This window comes from Gracilinanus agilis, chromosome 2 (genome assembly GCF_016433145.1).
Source record: "Gracilinanus agilis isolate LMUSP501 chromosome 2, AgileGrace, whole genome shotgun sequence".
NCBI classification, from domain to species: Eukaryota; Metazoa; Chordata; class Mammalia; order Didelphimorphia; family Didelphidae; genus Gracilinanus; species Gracilinanus agilis.
This window is the reverse complement of record NC_058131.1, coordinates 669,582,895-669,602,493: the sequence shown is the minus strand read 5'-3', so window position 1 is coordinate 669,602,493 and position 19,599 is coordinate 669,582,895. Positions and strand designations below refer to the sequence as shown.

At 36.3% G+C, this 19,599-nt stretch overlaps 1 protein-coding gene across 1 annotated transcript in view; it reads left to right on the top strand.

Moving 5' to 3' along the window:
• The window catches only part of KAT6B (lysine acetyltransferase 6B), a 244,452-nt gene that overhangs the window by 215,790 nt on the left and 9,063 nt on the right, over positions 1-19,599 (top strand). Inside the window, exons 14-16 of the mRNA XM_044659049.1 lie at positions 17,338-17,569; positions 17,889-18,048; positions 18,668-18,946. Coding sequence (XP_044514984.1) covers positions 17,338-17,569; positions 17,889-18,048; positions 18,668-18,946 — 671 coding nt within the window. The remainder of the gene's footprint in view (positions 1-17,337; positions 17,570-17,888; positions 18,049-18,667; positions 18,947-19,599) is intronic.

The window sequence follows — 19,599 nt, the reverse complement described above, 5'->3', positions numbered from 1 at the left end:
AAGTATTAGCATCTCTTTTTCTTAAAGTAAAGCTGTTTCCATAGTCATTCATTTTGATAACATGAGCAAATTTTATAGCCCTGATAAACATGGTACTGGCCTTGATTGGTGTGACATTCCGCTCAAGAACAAATATTTCTTGGCTGAATGATAAACTTGGTGTAACAGTTGAAAGATGACTGAATCTGGTGGCTATAAAGGCAACTATAAATTTGTTATTGATCTTTTATGACTCATTCCCTCCCTATGAAGATCTCTAGGCTTAGAAAGTAAAACTAAATCAGGGATAAATTTGTTTCTATGTCAATCTCTTATTGTTTATCTTTTAAGTATTTTTCTCTTCTTTCCCTTCAAACTTCTCAGTTTTTCTGTTTCACTTGTCTTTCATTCCTTAGCCTCTGTATAGATATGAGGGAATTTTTTTAAAATCTGGCATCAAGCAAATACTTTATGCCACATGGAAACAGTAGTTATAATTTTAGCCAAAACAGTCATCTCCTGGAATTTTAAGAAAATTAAGAGAAAAAGTGATAAATCACTCAAGTATCCTAATAATCCTACCCATCTTCATGATATCTTAGTCCTTAAGAATCCTACTATAAGTTATATATAAAAGTTAATTTACTGCATTGTGACTCTTTTGGAGAAGAAGATGAAAATAAAGAACGTGGTATATATGCAACTGCTTGCATAAAGATTATCACAGCCAGTTGGAATTTCTGAAAATGCAAAAATGAGGAGGATATAGTTAAGTTATAAAAGCACTAGTATTGCTATCCTTCCTTATAAAATCTGTGACTACATTTTTAATTGTAGTAACAGAGCTGCTATTTGTCAGTGGAATTGCTTTATTCAGCCTCCCACTGCTAGCCAATTTGCTTTTCTTTCTGACCGGTATCCTTTTAAAATTTGATTTAAAACAAAAAGAAAAACTCAGTGTTCTCTGACTTTTGTTGCCCATCACACAGAGAAATCAATGAGAGAAGAATCATTTTAAGTATTTTGTGAGCAGTGGTTCTAAATGAGAGATTTGTTCATTTGTAGTACTTACAGACTTTGAGCCAAAATATTCATTAGCTTTACAGAGAAAACTAAAAGATATGATCCTAAACAAAAGTATTAACTACTAATCTACTATGGAAATTATGTACATAAATTCCATTTTAAGAGTAAATAACTTTAAGTTCATGTTCATTTGTTTTGGTTTAAAACTGAGGGCATATTCCTCCCACTAACCCTCCCTTCTCACCCTCATGACCAAAGCATAGTAGAAGGAAGACTCTGCCCCACAGATACTGGGGGAAATATTTTTAGGATCATTCTTGCAATGTCTTTGAAGTAAAAGCTTTTTTACAAAATTAAGGACATTGGGGCAGGTAGGTGGCTCAGTGGATAGAAAACCAGGCCTAAAGACTGGAAGTCCTGGGTTCAAATATGGCCTCATTTCTAGCTGTGTGACCCTGGACAAGTCGCTTAACCCCAACTGCCCAGCCCTTAACTGCTCTTCTGCCTTGGAACTGATACTTAATATTGATTCTAAGATAAAAGATAAGTGTTTTTTTAAACATTAAGGATATAATGTTTTTTTTGTTGTTGTTTTTAGAGAAGGATATATATATAATTCTAATTATTTCCTATATCTCCATAAGGTTGAATACATTTGAAAAATATGTTTACAAAGTATGAGGAAATCTCGATTTTTTCTTATGTCAGGGGGTATAATAAGGATTGGATCTCCAAAATTACCAATGGTTACCAGCCTGCTGAATCCCATGGTCTTTCCTCGGCCATTTTCACTCTTATCTGCCACGTTTAATCCTGGGGACCCTCTTCTGCCAGATATTCTTTTCTCTCCAGATTCACCCATCTCACCATTCTCTTTGGTCTCTTTGGCCCCAAGCGATCCCCTGAGCTTTTGTCCTACATTACAAACTGCCTATTGGATATTTCAACCGAATGTGCTATAGGCCTCTCCAAATCAATTCATCCAAAACAGAATTCATTTTAGCTTTCCCTCTCTTCCAAACTTCTTACTTTCTATTTAAAGCATCAGCTTTCTTCCAATTTTTCTGCTTCAGAACCTTGGACTTATCCTCAATTCCCTACTTCTCCCTTACCCTGTGTATCCATTCAGTTGCCACATCTTTCCAGATATGTCTCCACAACATTTCTCACACTTGATCCTTTCTCTCTACTCCCACAAGCTCCACCTAGCTCAGGCTTCTTCCATACCACTTGCCTCCACTTATACAATGGCCTCCCTGCCTCAAATCTCTCCCTACCCATGCTTCCTCCTACTAGTTGGCAAAATGATTTCCTTTAACTGAGGCCGGGCCATCCACATCCCTCAGTCAATTTTGGTGGTTCCCTATTGCCCCTAAAGTAAAATACAATTTCCTCTGTTTGGCTTTTAAAGTTCCTCACAGTCCGGCCCCAAAGCCATCATTCCAGCTTTAGAAATCTCCCCTTCGTGCACTCTGCAGTCAGGCCAAACTGGTCTTCTCTCTGTTCCTCACACAGGCAGCTCCATCTCTCATCTCTTTGCCTTTGCACTGGGCCATCTTCTATCCTTAGAATTTACTCTACTTCCCACTTGGACTCCTGACTCATACTTCATATATTCTCTTTTTCTTCAGGGAGCAACTCAATTACTAACTTTTACTTAAAACCCTTCCTGATTTCTACAGCTGCTGATGCCCTCAACACTAGCTACCTTGTTTTTATTTATTTTTCTTTTCTTTGGGTTCTCTGTATGTAACTTCCTTATATACTTGTTATCTCCCCAGTATAATGTAAACTCCTCAAAAGTAGGAGGTTGTTGTATTCCTTGTATTTTTATCCCTAGCACCTTGCATAGTGTCTGGCATACTCATGCTTAATAAATGTTTACTGATTGATTGATTAATTAGTTAATTAAAGCAGACCACTTATAGCTACCATGGATCTTTTTTATTATTAACCTTAAGAAGTTATTGGTGATTTTTATTCTTCCAAAATTGTAGTGGTCCATGATTCATAGCAATATGGCATCAATGAGAGAAAATTGATATTAAAGAAATGAGTTTTTACAGCAATAAACAGTCTGGGAAAATGCTGTACAACCAGGTATGATGTAGTCAAATTTATTCATCACTTTTATCTCTTAGCCCAGCTTATTGTCCATCTGTAGTGCCTGTCCAAGATATTGATTCTGAGGAACTAAAACAGAACACTGAATTTAGCTGTATGGCATAGTTTAAGTAATGAGTACTTTTCACCTACTCAGTTATGAAGGGATACTTGTTACTTTTCCCTTCTTCATTAGACTTAGCCCTACATCATCCTTGAATGCTTTCCTAATGATCAGATGAATTCCCAGGTTTCTCTGCACTCTTGCATTTGTGTTTAAGAGTTCTTTCTCAGCTCTGGGCTTTTATCAGAAATGCTTGAAAGACCTCCAAGTGCCTTCCAAGCTAGTCTGCCTTGATTCATTTTGGGGTGGGATGGTCAACCTTGCTTGGTGTGTCTCCTGGATTCCTGTACTCCACCTTCTTCCTCCTGGGGTCAGATCTCCCTAAAACTTTGAGATTCAGAGTATTAGATCTTTAGGGCCTTCTATGGCATCTCAGAACAGAATGCCTCTGGGTTCCTGGGTTATTACAGTTTGAGTGTGGTAGCACTTTCACTGATATAGCTACTATTCCTTGGGACTTCCAAGATCCCCACAAAACATTTCCTACACTCAAGAAATTTGTAGTCTGCCAGGAGAATATAATTTGTATGTAGATAAGTACAAATTCACTTGAGGAAGAAAAGAAAACTTTAAAAAATAATTTTTTTAAACATTTGATTGAACTTAAGTTGTGAAAAAGAAAATTTGGAGAACTTGGTCATCAATGGAGAATGTTCTTTTGGAGATTTTATTCATGATGCCTTTCATGAGCCTGGACACTTTTGACCTACTCATATTTCTCTATTTAAACCTTTGTTTAATATCAGCAGATCACTGAATAGAGTTGTGGAATCACGTTTGTTATAGAGTCTTATATAATTTTAGTGTAACAAGAGTGGCATCTTGTCAGGAAACCTTCAGATCACTTTTTGCTCAACAAAATCAACACTTCTTACAGTCATTAAACAATATAGTTGATTCTTGAAAAGTTTTCATGGGCCTCAATTTCTTCATCTGTAATATGAAGGGGTTAGACTAAATTTCCTCTAAGGTACCTTCCAGCTTTGAGTGACTGGTTCTATGCTCCTTTACATCTATCAGTCATTTAGGACAATGAAAATCTCTACTAAAAATGTACTTTTTGTTGGGAGCAGAAGGGAGGGGGAATAGAAGGACATGATGTATTAGGCTTCCCTCTTAAGGAACTATAGTTAAGCTCTTTTTAGGTGGGAAGAGAATCTCCAGATATCTCGTTTCTAATCCTGGCTTTATCACTAAAAGAGCTATGCAAGTCCCTTCATTTTCTGAGACTTGATAATGCCAACCACCCGGTACTGTAGCTATTGCACAGGGATTTTTTCATATCTCCCTAAAATCTCCTTAGTATAAAGTATGCTTGAAAAGCAAAATAATATGTATTTAAGTTGCTGTATTATTACCTCCTTCCTATACCCCTAGGAGAAAGACCTCATAAACCTGCATACAAAAGCAGGCAGTTTCTTCAAGCTATCTGAAAAAAACAAGACTAATTTCCATTTACACTAGGGAAGCATCTCTAGCTTCTACTTGTACAGAGAAAAGCACTGGATTTTAGAAAGGATAAAGAGGATGGTTTCTAACTTTTATTTTTAGCACTTCTTATTTTAGCTCTAAAATGTAAGAAATTCATTGGCATAGAGTCTTTGGAATTTTTCCCAAAAAATTGACTAGGTTTAATGGAAGAATACTTAAGTGATCGATATGTGGTCTGAAATTTGAAGCCCAGCTCTGCCACTTAATATCTTTGTTACTTTCAACAAGTCACGTTGTCTTTCTAAACGTCAATTTGCCTCTCATTTGTAAAATGAGGGAATTGATTTACTATCTCTCCTATCCCTAAATCTAGGATCCTTATGAATGTACGACACAATTTAGAACATACCTATCTACATTTTTGCTAAAACCCATTTGAGTATATGTGTAATTCCTTCCCTTCTATTTCCATAGCAACAAATTTTGGCCCAAAAGACAAATAATTAGAAAAGACAAAATGATTTTATTTGCAAGATTGACTTTTTAAATGAGAAAAAAATGTAATTCATTCTATTTGTCCCAGTACAACACAATGCCAGAAATCTGTAAGTAAAACATAAACATTAGTTCACCAAGTCTGTATTATCGATCATCAGAGACAGCATAGTCACAGTTATCATTTTTCCTGTTCAAGGAGAGCTGCCATATACCCATGTTGAGTGTTTCCAGACTTGCAAATCCAGGTAAGAACTTTTCAGCAGCATCTGCTCCATTAAACAGATGTTATATAATACTGGAGATTATCTTTCAAATCATCCATTGACACCCAACCTACATGATCCAAATAAATGCAAGTTGATTTTGGATTTTTTTAGTTAATTCACATGATGTGGGAGAGGAAGCTCTTCTTTCAGGATCCCATGTCCATCCTTAACAAAAAGCTTTTATCTCTTTGCCATCCTATCCATGCCTATCCACCAAAGCCACTTGCGGCTTTGGTGGATAGAGTTTATAATATTCATATATTGTGAACTTGTGGTTCTTACCCTAAGAACTCGGCCTGTTTGGTATTTGGGTTTAGCATTTGTTGATCCAACTTATAAAAACAAATCTTGACTATTATTTCTTAATCCTAATAGGAATTTTCAAAGTCATTCTGAAAATTCTACCACTTTGAGGAAGGAATTTACTAATTAAATACATGTGGACTTGGAGCTAATTCATTATGGATCTTATCAGGACAAGATTTCAGGAAATTTGAGGGCCAGTTTAAAAATACTTGCCTCATGTTGTTATAGCCTCCTTCCAGTTTGTTCAGTTAGTTATGAAACCTAAACTTCAGAGCCATGAACCTGAATTGCATATGCTTTTGTTACCTGGACTAGAAAAGATACCATTGTGTGCTAAATATTAAAATGTTTTATAAGTTGTTCTAATCTATGTAAATTTGGTGTTTGCAGGCCTGTTAAAATTTATTTGAGATCATCTCAAGTGAAAAATGTTTTACATTATTGCACATATAAATCTATATCAGATGCCTTGCCATCTGGGGAGGGGAGAGGGAAGGAAGAGAGGGGGAGAATTTGGCTCAAAATTTTTTTTAAAGGTTAAACATTGTTTTTTCACATCATTGAGGAAAAGAATAAAATATTTTTTTTAAAAACACTATCCCAGTTGATGCTATAATATCTATCAGATTCCATTAACTGACAATTTGAAAATCAGTTTTTGAACTTCCAAATTATGTAAGCAACAAAATAGAGTACTGGACATTTTCCCTTAACCTTTCAAAACAGAAATCATATATTAAAATAAAACAACTTCAACTGTCTTTATGGTCTAAGGCAGTGATGGGCAAACTTTTTAAAGAGGGATCCAAAGGAAAGGAAATGCTCATCTGTCAGTCTATTTTCTAAGGCAACTCTTTCGAAGTTTCCTTGTATTGTATCCTGCTCATTTTATTCATCAGACTAGGAATAATGTCATGTGGTTGGATAGAACATTTCAGGGGGCCACGTCTGGCCCACTGGCTGTAGTTTGCCCATCACTGGTCTAGGGCATCCAAAATCCAAAAGAAGATTAAAAGAGAAACCAACTCAAAAATCCATTAACTTATGTTTATTGATATTGAGGTCACCCAGCACCACTCTCCCACCTCCCATGTCTTAAGGTTGTACTAGGAGACCCAAGGACATAACAGACTTAAAACAAAACCTACCCCTACATCCCACCCCACCTTCCCTCTCTCTTAAGTGCTGTTGAGACCTTGGCTGTAGGATGAGCAGAAATTCACTTGGGCCTTGATAGCTAGCTTGCTCTTTAGGAACAAAAGCTTGCTGGAGGCTGCAGACCAGAATCACCACTTCTATAAAATACTGAACTGCTGGTGCCAGGGAAGACAGGTATTTAGACCTCCAGTGCTGGGCCAGGGAATTGAAGAACAAAGGGAGTGAAACAATGAGTCCCTAGGACACCACATTGTACATTTGGAGAACGATGCACTTCTCCACCAAGTCCGAGGGAAGAGCACAGAATCCAGCTGTAACCATGTGGTTCTGACTGCCCAAAAGTCAGTTGGAGCAGAGACCTAGGCTAGTAAACCATGAATTGCCAAGTATGGGAGGAAGCCGACATGCTTTGAGATCCAGAAACTACAGTCAGTAGGGAGTCAGGAAGTGAGCAATAAGGAAAATAAAAGTGGGGAGAAAAGGCTGAATTTATCAAAGATTTCATGAAGAAGAAAAAAAAAAGAAAACTTGAATATATACAGATAAATCAGAAGGAAAAAACAGCATCAACTGAAGGAAATTTGGTCTCCAGATCTATTAAACAAGTGCAAACATCTATGAACACAACAAACAGTAAAAAAAATAACACAACAAAAGAAAATTATTTAACATTCGATGAGAGAGAGTATTCTGTGGAATTTGAGAATGTGAAAAATCGGTTTTTGCTATACTACTTATATACCTCATATACTTTTCTGTACTATACTTCTATACTTTATTGATGTCATGACCCTAAATAGTATAGTTTCTAGGGGGTAGCTGTGTGGCTCAGTGAATTGAGAGCTAGGCCTATAGTATTGATTCCAAGACAGAAGGTAAGGGTTTAAAAAAAAATAGTGTAGGTTCTTAAATGGGAATATCTAGAATTAAGGAAGACGCATTTTAGCACCAGAAGAATCTACGATCATTAGTATGGTTTTCTTCCTTCACGTAGTTCCAGAAATATACACTAACTTCTTAAGTAAGTGTTCTATTATTTACTGGCAAAAAATCAATCATTTTAAATCTTTTGAGTAAGTTTAATTGAGTAAGTAATTTAAACCACCTTACCTCCAAAACACCCTCCATATTAGAAAAGTCCTAACCTACCTACCTCATTCTCAATATAATAGAGACTTGGAATTCTCAAAGCTTTTGTCACACAAGCTGTTATGTATTCTACCATTCTGGAAAGGCTTCCAGAATGTTCCCAAACACTGTCTTCTTTCTAAAGACCAACTTGCTGTAAGAGACAAATCAACAGTAGTTTCAACACTTGATGCATTTTTTTTGCCATAGTAATCCATAAAACATAGGAAAATAAAATATGCCTCTATCCTGAGTGACTGCATTCTTCTTGTGTAATGACAGCAACAGAAAAACAGAAGTCACGAAGATCATTCTTTTTTTAGACAATCTATAAAATAAGGTGTTGATCTTGCAAATATGAGATACTTGTACAGTGATCAACAAGAAGACCTGCTTCTAGAATAATGCATCTCATTAATATTGATATTTTGCTATAAAAAAAACCAGAAGACAAGAGAAATTGCAGTTAAATGTGAAGTGGCTCACAAGTTCTCCTTGGAGAGGCAAAAAAAAGGAATTGGTGGAATTGATTTTGTTATGTGTCCAGAGGCAACAAGAAACATTATTTCGAGAAATATTTGGTCATTTCATATTATAGTGTCCATGATAAATATTTGTAGAAATATCACCATGCAAATAATTGCAACTTATACATCAACATATTTTGGAGCTGAGAGAGGAAACAAAACAAAGCTCTCCTAGTTAAGTTAATATATACCTTGACTAATATTTGCTAACTTCAAAGCAAAGGTGGGCATAAAAGAATGTGAAAAATATAATGCATTAGTAAGAAGCAAGAGCCTAAAGTCTTGTGAATTGCACAGAGTTCTTATTTATTATAAATGTACAGAAAAGAGTCCTGAGGTATTGGACCTACTAGGCACAAAGTAGCATCGTTTTAAAAAATGAAATCAATTGTATTTTAACAGGTAGGAAAGTCTCATTATTGATGTAGGAGTCATAACTGAATTAGTGTACAATGAGAATAAAGATAAAACTTAGTACAAAACCAGAAGAAATAACAAAAATTTAAAAAGACATAGTGTCCAAGTAAAACAGTTCTATCTATCTTTTCTTATCAGGCTGTTGATGCCAAAAATTGGAAATAAATAGAACAGATACAGATTATAAATCATTTAATTAAGAGATTTAGTTGATATAAATCAATTGTTATCACAAGGAGACTGAAAAGTCTTAGAAAGGAAGAGAAGGGAACAGGCACTTTATTATGGTACCCACTATTTGCCAGGAACTATGCCAAGCACTTTACAAATATTATCTTATTTGATCCTCACAACCACCCTGCAGGATAGGTACTCTTGTTGTTCCCATTTTACAGTTGAGGAAACCAAGGCAGGAAAAGTGACTTGCCCGGGATCACATAGAAAGTGAGTGAGGTAGGATTTGAACCAAAGCCATCCTGACTCCAGGCCCAGCACTCTCTGCATTGCACTACAGCAAACATTTGATTTCCCTTGCCCAAGTGGAAAGACGGCAGCTAGGAATAGCTCTTATTTAGAATATAAGCTCCTTTACAAAACTGTCATAAAAGATTATAAGCAGTATTGCCTCATAAAACAGTAAGAAACTGTCAACAAAAACAACTTACAGAAAATTTACAGAAGGTCCAACCAAGCAAAGTCATCTAAGGACTTTCAAAAGTGAAGCTAGATAAAAAGACAGTAGGTTAAAAAATGGAAATGGTCTGTAAAGAATTTTTTATAACAGCCTCTTCTTGTCCTTAAAACAATGGAGTCTGCACATTTGGGCTCCCCAGTCACAGAATCCTGTTAAGCTCTATAAAGATAGAGAAGTGGCATTGAAGGATACACACAGAAAGAGCATCTGGACCAAGCCATGTGGTCATGGGGACAGTCAAGTTGGGAAGTGACAGAGTTTGAATGACTTTGAGCAAGTCATTCCCAGGATATCTCAAACTGGAAGGGCCACCAAAAGCATGGGAAAATCCTGAATCTTAATATTACAAAGAAAAAAAGGTAGCCAAGAGAAGATCAGTAGATTCTGGCCCATATATCTGCTTTCCATCACTGAAATTTTTATGAGAATAATAGATACATCCTTCAAAGGCATTCTTGGTGAGGCATGGATAGGGAAACAGGTTGGCTACCACAAATTCTACTCTGTTGAAAAAAGATCTCTTTCTTATTTCTTCAATTGATGAAAAGTTTAGGAAATACAAGTTCCCACTGTGTTTATTATTGGTGATTGACTATTTTTCAAAAGCACATTGCCTTTAAGGTTCTGCTTCAACAAGATTTATCTCTCAAAATATGTCAGAATTATAGAATACTCTTTGACAGATGTTGTAAGGATTAATTTGTTTGATGATCCTCTGGTTATTAAAAAATAAGTCATGCTAAAAGCTGGGAAATGTGTGCTTTCCAAAGATGTTTACACCATCACAGAGGATATCCAATACAAAATAAAGAATCTCTATAGAAAATATAGTTGTCCAGAAGTTTCTTTTTGTAGATAATAGTATTCAAATTGCATTAAATCTGAAACATTGCCAAGCCTCCCCAATAAAATCAGTAATTGCTCAAAAAAGTTTGGCCTAATTATTCATACAGGAATTACCAAGAGGATGAAGACCATTCTTTGTCCACACTCTGAAATGCAGCTAGATGGACAGTACAAAAAAAGCTTATCCGTCAGAACAGCTATCTTAGATAGATTCTACAAATGGGTAGTAAACTGGATCCAGAATTAAATAGTAGACCAAAAAGAATCAGAATTTATTTCCTTTGAGAAATTTCAGTTTTGAGGCTTTTAATGACCCCAAGTTTTTCTCTGAAGCAAATAGTCATCTTTTTAATACCAATATTCTTCCAGTGGTTTGTTTGGCTATAAGTCTTGGAATGCTGAATTCTCCCAAGAATTGAAATTGAGAATCACCAAAGGGCAATAATGAAATGTCTAATTAGCATGAGTGGGTAGTAATTTATTACAATTGTAGCACAGAAGAAATGAGAAATATGTATAACTTTTGGGAGGGCAGAGATGGAATAGCTCATTGCTACACTGCTATAATATAAATAGATCTAGAAAAAAAGCTCCAGTTCCCGGAGGAAGGGAAGGTGGGATGCTGGAAAGGCCCCAGCATGCTAGGATTTACAATTAGAGGACAATGACAAAGAGTCACATAGGATGCAAATGGGTGTGTGATCTACTTTTTTGGAGGTAGTGCCTACATGAATGAAATCACATATCCATAAAAGTAAAATGTTATTTAGTTGTGTCTGACTCTTTTTGAACCTGTTTGGGATTTTTCTTGGCAAAGATACTGTAGTGGTTTATCATTTACTTCTCTAGGTCATTTTACAGATGAAGAAACCGAGGCAAACAGAGTAAAGTGACTTACCCGTGAGCATATAGCTAATAAAGCTATATTCAAACTTGAGAAGACTCATCTTCCTGACTTTAGGTCTGGCCCTCTATCTACCATCATCTGCCCCTAAGTAAAATATTGCCCCATAAAAATTAATCTTATCAACTGATTGTGTGACAAGTGTGAGAATAGGCTTCTGGGAAGAGGTAGAAGGGAAAACAAGTGGCAAGTAATAACAGTTAGAAGCTTCCGTACAACTGAGTTCAAAAGTAAGTAGGACCAATGGAAGGATTTGGGGTAAAGGAGACATTTTTTCCCCCTACTAGAACATCTTTTTTTATTGAAGGAAAACTTGATGATATGCTATGGTATCATTCATGGCATCCTCTCTTTGGAGCCAAAGTTTACTTGCAAAACTTGAGAAGCTCAAAGGAAAGCTGCAGGAACTGTGAAACTAACTTTTCTTCAGAGTAAGGCGGTATAGTAAGGAAGACCTCAGTTCAAAGCTGTTTGATCCTGGGCAAATTACTATGCCTCAGTTTCGTTTTTGGTAAATGGAAATTACAACAGCAACTACCTCCTTGGGTTGTTGTGAGGTTCAACTGAGATATTTATAAAGTGCTTAGCACAATGCCTGGTACATAGAGATGCTTTAAAAATGTTGGCTAGTCAAATTATTATCATCTAAACAGAAAGTTTTAGCATATTAAGGCCCTACTTGAAACGACATTAAATTGTCTCTGATTATTATGACAGTCTAAATAGATTGCATTTGAAACTTGGAAATGATCAGTTAGTCTTTTAACAACTACAAAGATATTTGCTTACTTTTCATTTTGGTTTTTAGGAAGTGACTCCTGGTCAGTTGTATGAGGAAATTGATTGTAAATTCTATCAGTAAAATATTTTATACTTTTACTTTAATTCCATTAGCACAGCAGACAGATATTTTAGGAGGAGGAAAAAGGAAAAATAACTTGCCAAATCCTCCCCAATACAATATTTCATAGTGGAACTTTAGTAATGACCTTGATAAATGCTGACACAAATCAGCCTCATTTAATACTTTTCATATTTGTTTTACTATTTCTCAGCCTAAGTTTTGGTTTGGGATTTTCCCACATGTTGAAGAAGCATTACTTTTCCTGATAATTATGGGTAGTCAAGTGAGACTTGATTTTAGAGTCTTTTCATAACCATTTCTTTTTTTTCTTGAATCTTTTTCTTTTTGTTAAATTTTCAATTTAATGAACAAGAGAGAAAGAATAAGAGTGAGAAAGAAAAAAAGCAAAAGGGAGCTAGTCTATATACAGAGTAGAGTGGGAAAGTGTAATTATTTGTAAAATCACATTTCTACTATGTGTAGTTTGATTTTCTCTTCAAAAACATATAATATAAATTAAACATGTTGCTTTCAAAGCTACCTTGCTTTTTTGTGTTTCCCTCTGAACTTTCTTCTGTTTTCTTCTGAGCATTTAAAAAAATGTTTCAAAAGCTCTTTTTTAAGACACTTGCTAGTTACCCTTTTATTATCCAGACCCAATTAAAAACCAGAAGAAAAGGGGGAAGGGGGAAAAGCCCTTGTAAGAAATAAGCCTAGTCAAGCAAAATCATTGCACACAGTTGCCATGTTCAAAAAGGTGTCAGTGTACACCTTGAATCAATCACCTTTCTTTCTGTCAGGAAGTGAGTAACGTGCTTCATCACAGGTCCTCTGGACCACCCTGGCTGATGTTTGCATTTATCAGGCTTATTAGATCATTTAAACATCAATCCCCTATGCCCCATAACCATTTCTTAGGGGGTATAAGTATCTACATACAGTAGGTTCCACATTCACTGGTGATATGTTACATAAGCAAACATCTGCTGACCATATATATGTATGTGTGTGTGTGTATATATATATATATATATATATATATATATATATATATATATATATATATATATATATATTTCCCCCCTTCCCTGCTCTTGCTTTTCAGCTCAGCACTCTACCACCTCTTACCACCACCCTCCCACCAAAAAAAAAAAAAAATTGTTTTTTCCTATGGAAAGTGAAAGTGAAAGCAGGAGAGACCACTAGGGTAGACTGCTGCCAGTGGACACTCCAGTTCACTGAATGAAGCTTTGAGCTTCATTGTTACTGAACCCACAGCAAGTGAAACCAGGGATAAAGAGGACCTATTGTATATGCCAGAATTGTAGATTCAGGAGCTGAAATCACCTATGCTGTTATGGATCAGGTTCTAAGCATTGCTGTGGAAGGGCTGAGTCAAAATACTTGCCATTCTACCCAATTACAGGCCAACAAATATGACAGTCTAAGGGAGATGGATGAATATTTACAAAAATAGAAATTGCCTAGATTAACAAAAGAGGAACTAGAATATTTAATCCCATCTCAGAAAAAGAAATTAAACAAGCCATAGAGCTCCCTAAGAAAATATCCCCAGAGCCATTTTACCACACATTTAAAGAGCAATTAATCCCAATAATATATAAACTATTCATAAAAATAGTGAGGAAGGCATCCTACCAAACTCCTTTTACAACACAAATAAGGTACTGATACCTAAACCAGGAAGAGTAAAAACAGAGAAAGAAAACTATAGATCAATTTTGCTAATGAATATTGATGCAAAAATTTAAATATTTATGGAGTACTTAGCACCCTTGCATCTTCCTATCATGTAGCCCTGTCTCTTAAGACTTTCATTATATCAATCATAGGGGAACTTTAAAATTGGCCCTCAGTGGAATTAAAATAGCCACTTTGTAGGACCGTGAAAAGTTCACATTTTTGCTAATGGAATCATTCCTTTGAGTTAAGCTCTTGATAAAATTATAAGAAGGAATAACTCATTAACATTCTATTTAGAATCAATCCATCAGGTACCTCAAAGAGAGTAGGAAAGGTCAGAAAAATCTGGTGCATGAGATGCTCTAGCACAAGGGGCATGCATAAGGACCCCGGAGTTTGGTAAGAAAGGATGCCAAAAAGGAAGGAAATATGTCCAGGATAGACCTAAAGCCAGAAAGTAAGAATTCAGACTTCAGCCCTACCAGGTAGTAACTGTGTGACCCCAGTACTGAACTGCTCAGAACCGTAGCTTCTTGGTCTGTAAAGTAGAGATCCTAAGACTTGGACTAATACTGCTTTGAGGAACTTAATTGGTGTGCTGTAAAGTGCTATTATATAAAGGAGAGCTGTTATTCTAAAGTTCTCTTCACTTTATTAACAGTTCCTTATAGGCCATCGATTCTGCCAGGCTCAGAGAGAGGATTCTTTCAGTTATGGATTGCAGTGTATGTAGGGATCTCATCGTTATTTCAGAGTGTTCTCAGTCTTAGAAACCTCGAGAGAGAAAGGAAGTTCCAAAACCTTCCATTTAGTTCTCCCTTCATGTGAATTCCAGAGAGACAAAGACCTGTTGGGTGACTAATTTGAAGCAGATCTCTTTCAGTTTTTCCCATTTTGATAGGTCCTTGTAAGTCTAACATATGTTACAGCCGTCCATTCTGTGCTTATTACAAAGTGGGTGATTGATATATCAATATATTCTTTTGAAAATTTAATTTTAAATTTTATTCATATTTTTACTTTTAAAAGTCAGAACAAGAAAGTTCTCATTTTCTGAAAGGTCTTCTTACAAGAAATACATGAAGTGTATGTACGATTAATACAATAAAATAATCACAATCAAGTTGTTCCCTTTGCCCAGTGAGTCCGATATGCTCTAGTTAAAACCTTCAAATCCGAAAGTTGAGACATGAACTGAATATCTCTATGCCAAGAGGCCTTGACACCTATAGGCGATGTCTGTTATCACTGAGCTATTTATGTCAGTGACATAAATTCTCTAGGTAAAATTTGATAAATTGGTTTTTATGGTTAGCATTCTTAACACATTACATATCAGCAGCTTCTATAAAAAATGACACCGAGACTTTGCTATTATGACATGTTTTTAGTGTGTTATTTGGTTATCTTAAATCAAATACATTTCAGTGGGAAGAAAAGTAGACAAGCCAGAACAAATGTCCTTATGGTTACCAGAGCTAAAATTAAGTACTGTTGCATGTTCTATATTCTAGCCAATAGTTCTGTGATTAAAACCAGAAAAATGAGAAGGAAAACAGGTAACAGCCCTTGGTTAGCTGTGCATTATTGGTTCAATATTATGACTATGTATATTTTAAAGCATTTCTTATGATAAATTTGTGGGGGAGGAAAAGACATTTCAAATTTAGATTTTAAAAAACTGGATTTCCCAGTATTTAAGATAACTTTTCAAAATGCAGCCATTTTGGAGATGTAAAGGAGGAAGAAAATTACCAAAGTTTTGAATACTCTTTAAGATGGTGTAAATTATAATTGCTGTCTTCTGGTCCATGTATGTTTAATCTTAGAAAGTTCATCAATGTAACATTGTCAAAAGGTTAGCATTTCTTCTTTGTTGTTTAAGTAACTCTTAATTGCATTGACAGTTTTCATTCATTACCTTCAAAAAGATTTCTTTTGCCTTTTACTTGGAGATTCCCCCCCCCCATTTTTTTAAAGTCTCCCTCACGAAAAGAAACTGAACAGGTTTTAAACATGCTTCAAAATTGAATGCTTTGGGGCTGGACTAACACACTATACAGCAACACATATTTATTTCCCTGAAGTGGTTGAAAATAAAGCAGATGTGCCTTGTGTCCTTTGACATAAAAGACATGCCTTTTATTAGTCCACCTAAACAAAACAGCAGACCAACCTATTAGTTGACTCTAACAAGTAATATAGCATCTAAATAGAGAGAGACCTTTAAAAAAATAATAAAAGAGCTGTCAAAAAGTCATTAGGTGGGGCAGCTGGGTAGCTCAGTGGAGTGAGAGTCAGGCCTAGAGACAGGAGGTCCTAGGTTCAAACTCGGCCTCAGCCACGTCCCAGCTGTGTGACCCTGGGCAAATCACTTGACCCCCATTACCCACCCTTACCAATCTTCCACCTATGAGACAATACACCAAAGTACAAGGGTTTTAAAAAAAAAAGTCATTGGGGCTTTGGAAAACAGTTTCTCTATTAATATCTGTGGCATTCTCTTGGGATGGTTTCTGAGTGACATTTAGTACTTTTTTAAAAAAATTCAAGACACTGAGAAAATTTTTATACATTGAGACTTAGCAGGAGAAATCCCTTCAATATTATCTTTTGGTTTATGTTAAAGATTTCTTGATGTAAGTTTGTGATATTTCTGCCACATGAATTACCTCATGGGAGGTAGTCAGGTGGTCTAGGAAAGGTAGACTTGAAATCAGGAAAACCCGAATTTGAATCCTTCCAGAGATAATTCATAGGTGTATGACCTGGGCAAAACATGTATTTTCTCCTCTCCAAAATGAAGATAATAAAACTCACCTTTGCTGGGTTTTTGTGGGAACCAAAGGAGATATTCTATGTAAAAATGCTTTGCAAACAAAGCACTATACAGATGTTAGCTTTTATTATTAACTATCTTTTGAAAGAGATTTAAAAAGAAGTTTCATAGAAACCACCTACATTCATGATATAAAAAATAGTTGTGCTTTGCTTCCTGTGGTTTTATCTTATTTTTGTAAACTGTTAGCTCTGGGAAAAACTGAGGGATTCGGCCTCAGCCACTTCCCAGCTGTGTGACCCTGGGCAAGTCACTTGACCCCCATTGCCCACCCTTACCACTCTTCCACCTAGGAGCCAATACACCGAAGTACAAGGGTTTAAAAAAAACAAAACAAAACAAAAAACTGAGGGATCATTCCAACCCCCCTCATTTTACTAATGAAAAAACTGAGAACTGAAGAGGTCAAATGGCTAATTAATAGAAAAGTTGAGAGTTGAACCAGTTCACTTTCCCCTGTACTAGGTTTCCTCCCATATGTGGCTTTCATCCTCAGATTTCAAGATACCACAATAAGGTTTTTCCTCCTCTTTTCTATACTAGGCTATTTGCTTTCTAGAAGAGAGGGACAAGCAGGGTCTCCTGAAAAGCCATTGTCTGATTTGGGTCGTCTGTCCTATCTGGCCTACTGGAAAAGTGTTATTTTAGAATACCTTTATTACCACCATGAAAAACACATCAGCATCAAAGGAATAAGCCGTGCTACTGGCATGTGTCCTCATGATATTGCCACCACCCTGCAGCATCTCAGCATGATTGACAAGAGGGAAGAAAAGTGAGTACCCCAAGCCACGTAAGAAGTAGGCTTGTTATCAGGATGATCACAGGCCCAGAGTCCAAAAAGGTCTTGTGGGAGGTGGGAACAGGGTGTGCATGCTTGGATAAAAGATGGAAAAAACTCAACTCACCGTGGCCTCTTTTAGAAAAATTGCTATAAATAAGAATGTGCTCTGCCTCACAGGGAGTTATGCCTTGTAAGATATATCTTCTCATATATTTCCTTAGAAAATTATATTATTTTTTTAGTTAGTATATTGAAGTCAAATGTAAATTCAACTTTCAGTTCCATCTTGTTCTGATTCCTCTCGTTACAGATTTGTGATCATTAGGAGAGAAAAACTGATATTAGGCCACATGGAAAAACTGAAAACCAATGCACGTGTGAATGAACTTGACCCAGAAAGTCTACGGTGGACCCCATTATTAGTTTCTAATGCTGCAGTTTCTGAAGAGGAAAGAGAAGCTGAAAAAGAGGTAATAAGTGGCATGATCATTTTCAGTTGCTTGGCTTCAATCTTATGGCATTCAGTAACAGAGCAGCTTAAGTAAGGCGTTAACATCATTGTGAAATGCTTTGTTACAGAGAGGATAACTTGTGAAATGATACGGCACTAATTTGTCCTCACTGAGGTTGTGTAGTAAAATGTGATCATTTTATAGACTCAAATTTGAAAAATCAAGCATTTATCCTCAGTCACAAAGCTGCCTTTTTCACTACTGAGGTAGTGTAACAGCGTATAATCAGATAAAATTTGGTGCTGAGCTCAAAGGCTGAGATGTCAATTGATTCTTTGTGTTTATGAACTTGCTTAAAATGATCCATCCCAGTGAGCATGTAATGTAGTGATAAAGGACTTAAATCAATTCGCTGCATCATTAATAGTGCTAAATATTCCGTGAAACACAATCTTCTTTGGTTTGTTATCCTAACTATTGCAAAAGAGTCACTAGATGATTCAGCTGAAATCTTGCTGGGTTAGCTGGCAGTGCTAATCAGAGTTGACTCAGAATAACTATTTCATTGAACTTGAACACTTATCACTAAGTCAATGTTGCTTCACAGGCCTGTCACTGTAACCTTTTCTCCCATCAGGCTGAACGTCTGATGGAGCAGGCGAGCTGCTGGGAAAAAGAAGACCAAGAAATGTTATCAACTAGAGCTAATAGTAGGCAATCACCCGCAAAAGTACAATCAAAAAATAAATATTTGCGATCTCCGGAGAGTGCGCCCACGGCAGGAGACCGAGGGCAGTCCACAGAACCAGCTAAAGATAGCAGTGAAGAAGACGAGGAGGAGGAGGAAGAGGAAGAACATCACCGAAGTTCTCCTCCTCGCCTGACAAAACCACAGTCACTTGCTCTGAAGAGAAAGGTACCGTTTCTGTTTGGGCTTGGAGTGCTTCAGTCTCTTCCACATTCCACTGATAATTTCAGGCACCCCATTCTTAGTCTTTGCTCTTCCCTTATTCTTAAAAGTAATCGTGTCTTTGTGCACCAGACCTTCCCATTTTATTTCATGATTATTTATCTTGCATTCATGATTCTATTTATCCTTTGAGGTTTGGGGTGCTGAAATGACTCATTGCTGACAGAATCTCTGGGTTATAGCTTAGTAAAATTACTGCCACCTGCTGGTCTAAAGTAGTCTAGCCAAGCTTAAGTCAGACTGTTAACATGAGAAGATTGTCTAATCTTACTTTTACAAATTAGGAAAATGAGGTCCAGAAATGTTAAATAAGTTGCCAAAGTTCATACAGTTAGAGAACCAGGACCAGAATCCAGGTTTCATGACTCCCAAGCTAATGATCTTGATATTCTCTCTTTTGATTTATTAGGGATGTTTAACATTAGTAGAATAGTAGAGTTATGAAGCGGCAAAGTTACATAGACACATACCCTTCACACATATACACATACCTTTTTGGTCTATGCTGTTTGTCCTGGCATAAAAATATCTAGAAATTATAAGCTAACAGTAAGATTTTGCCATTATATAGCCCCTTTTCAGATTGCTCAAAGCCTAGT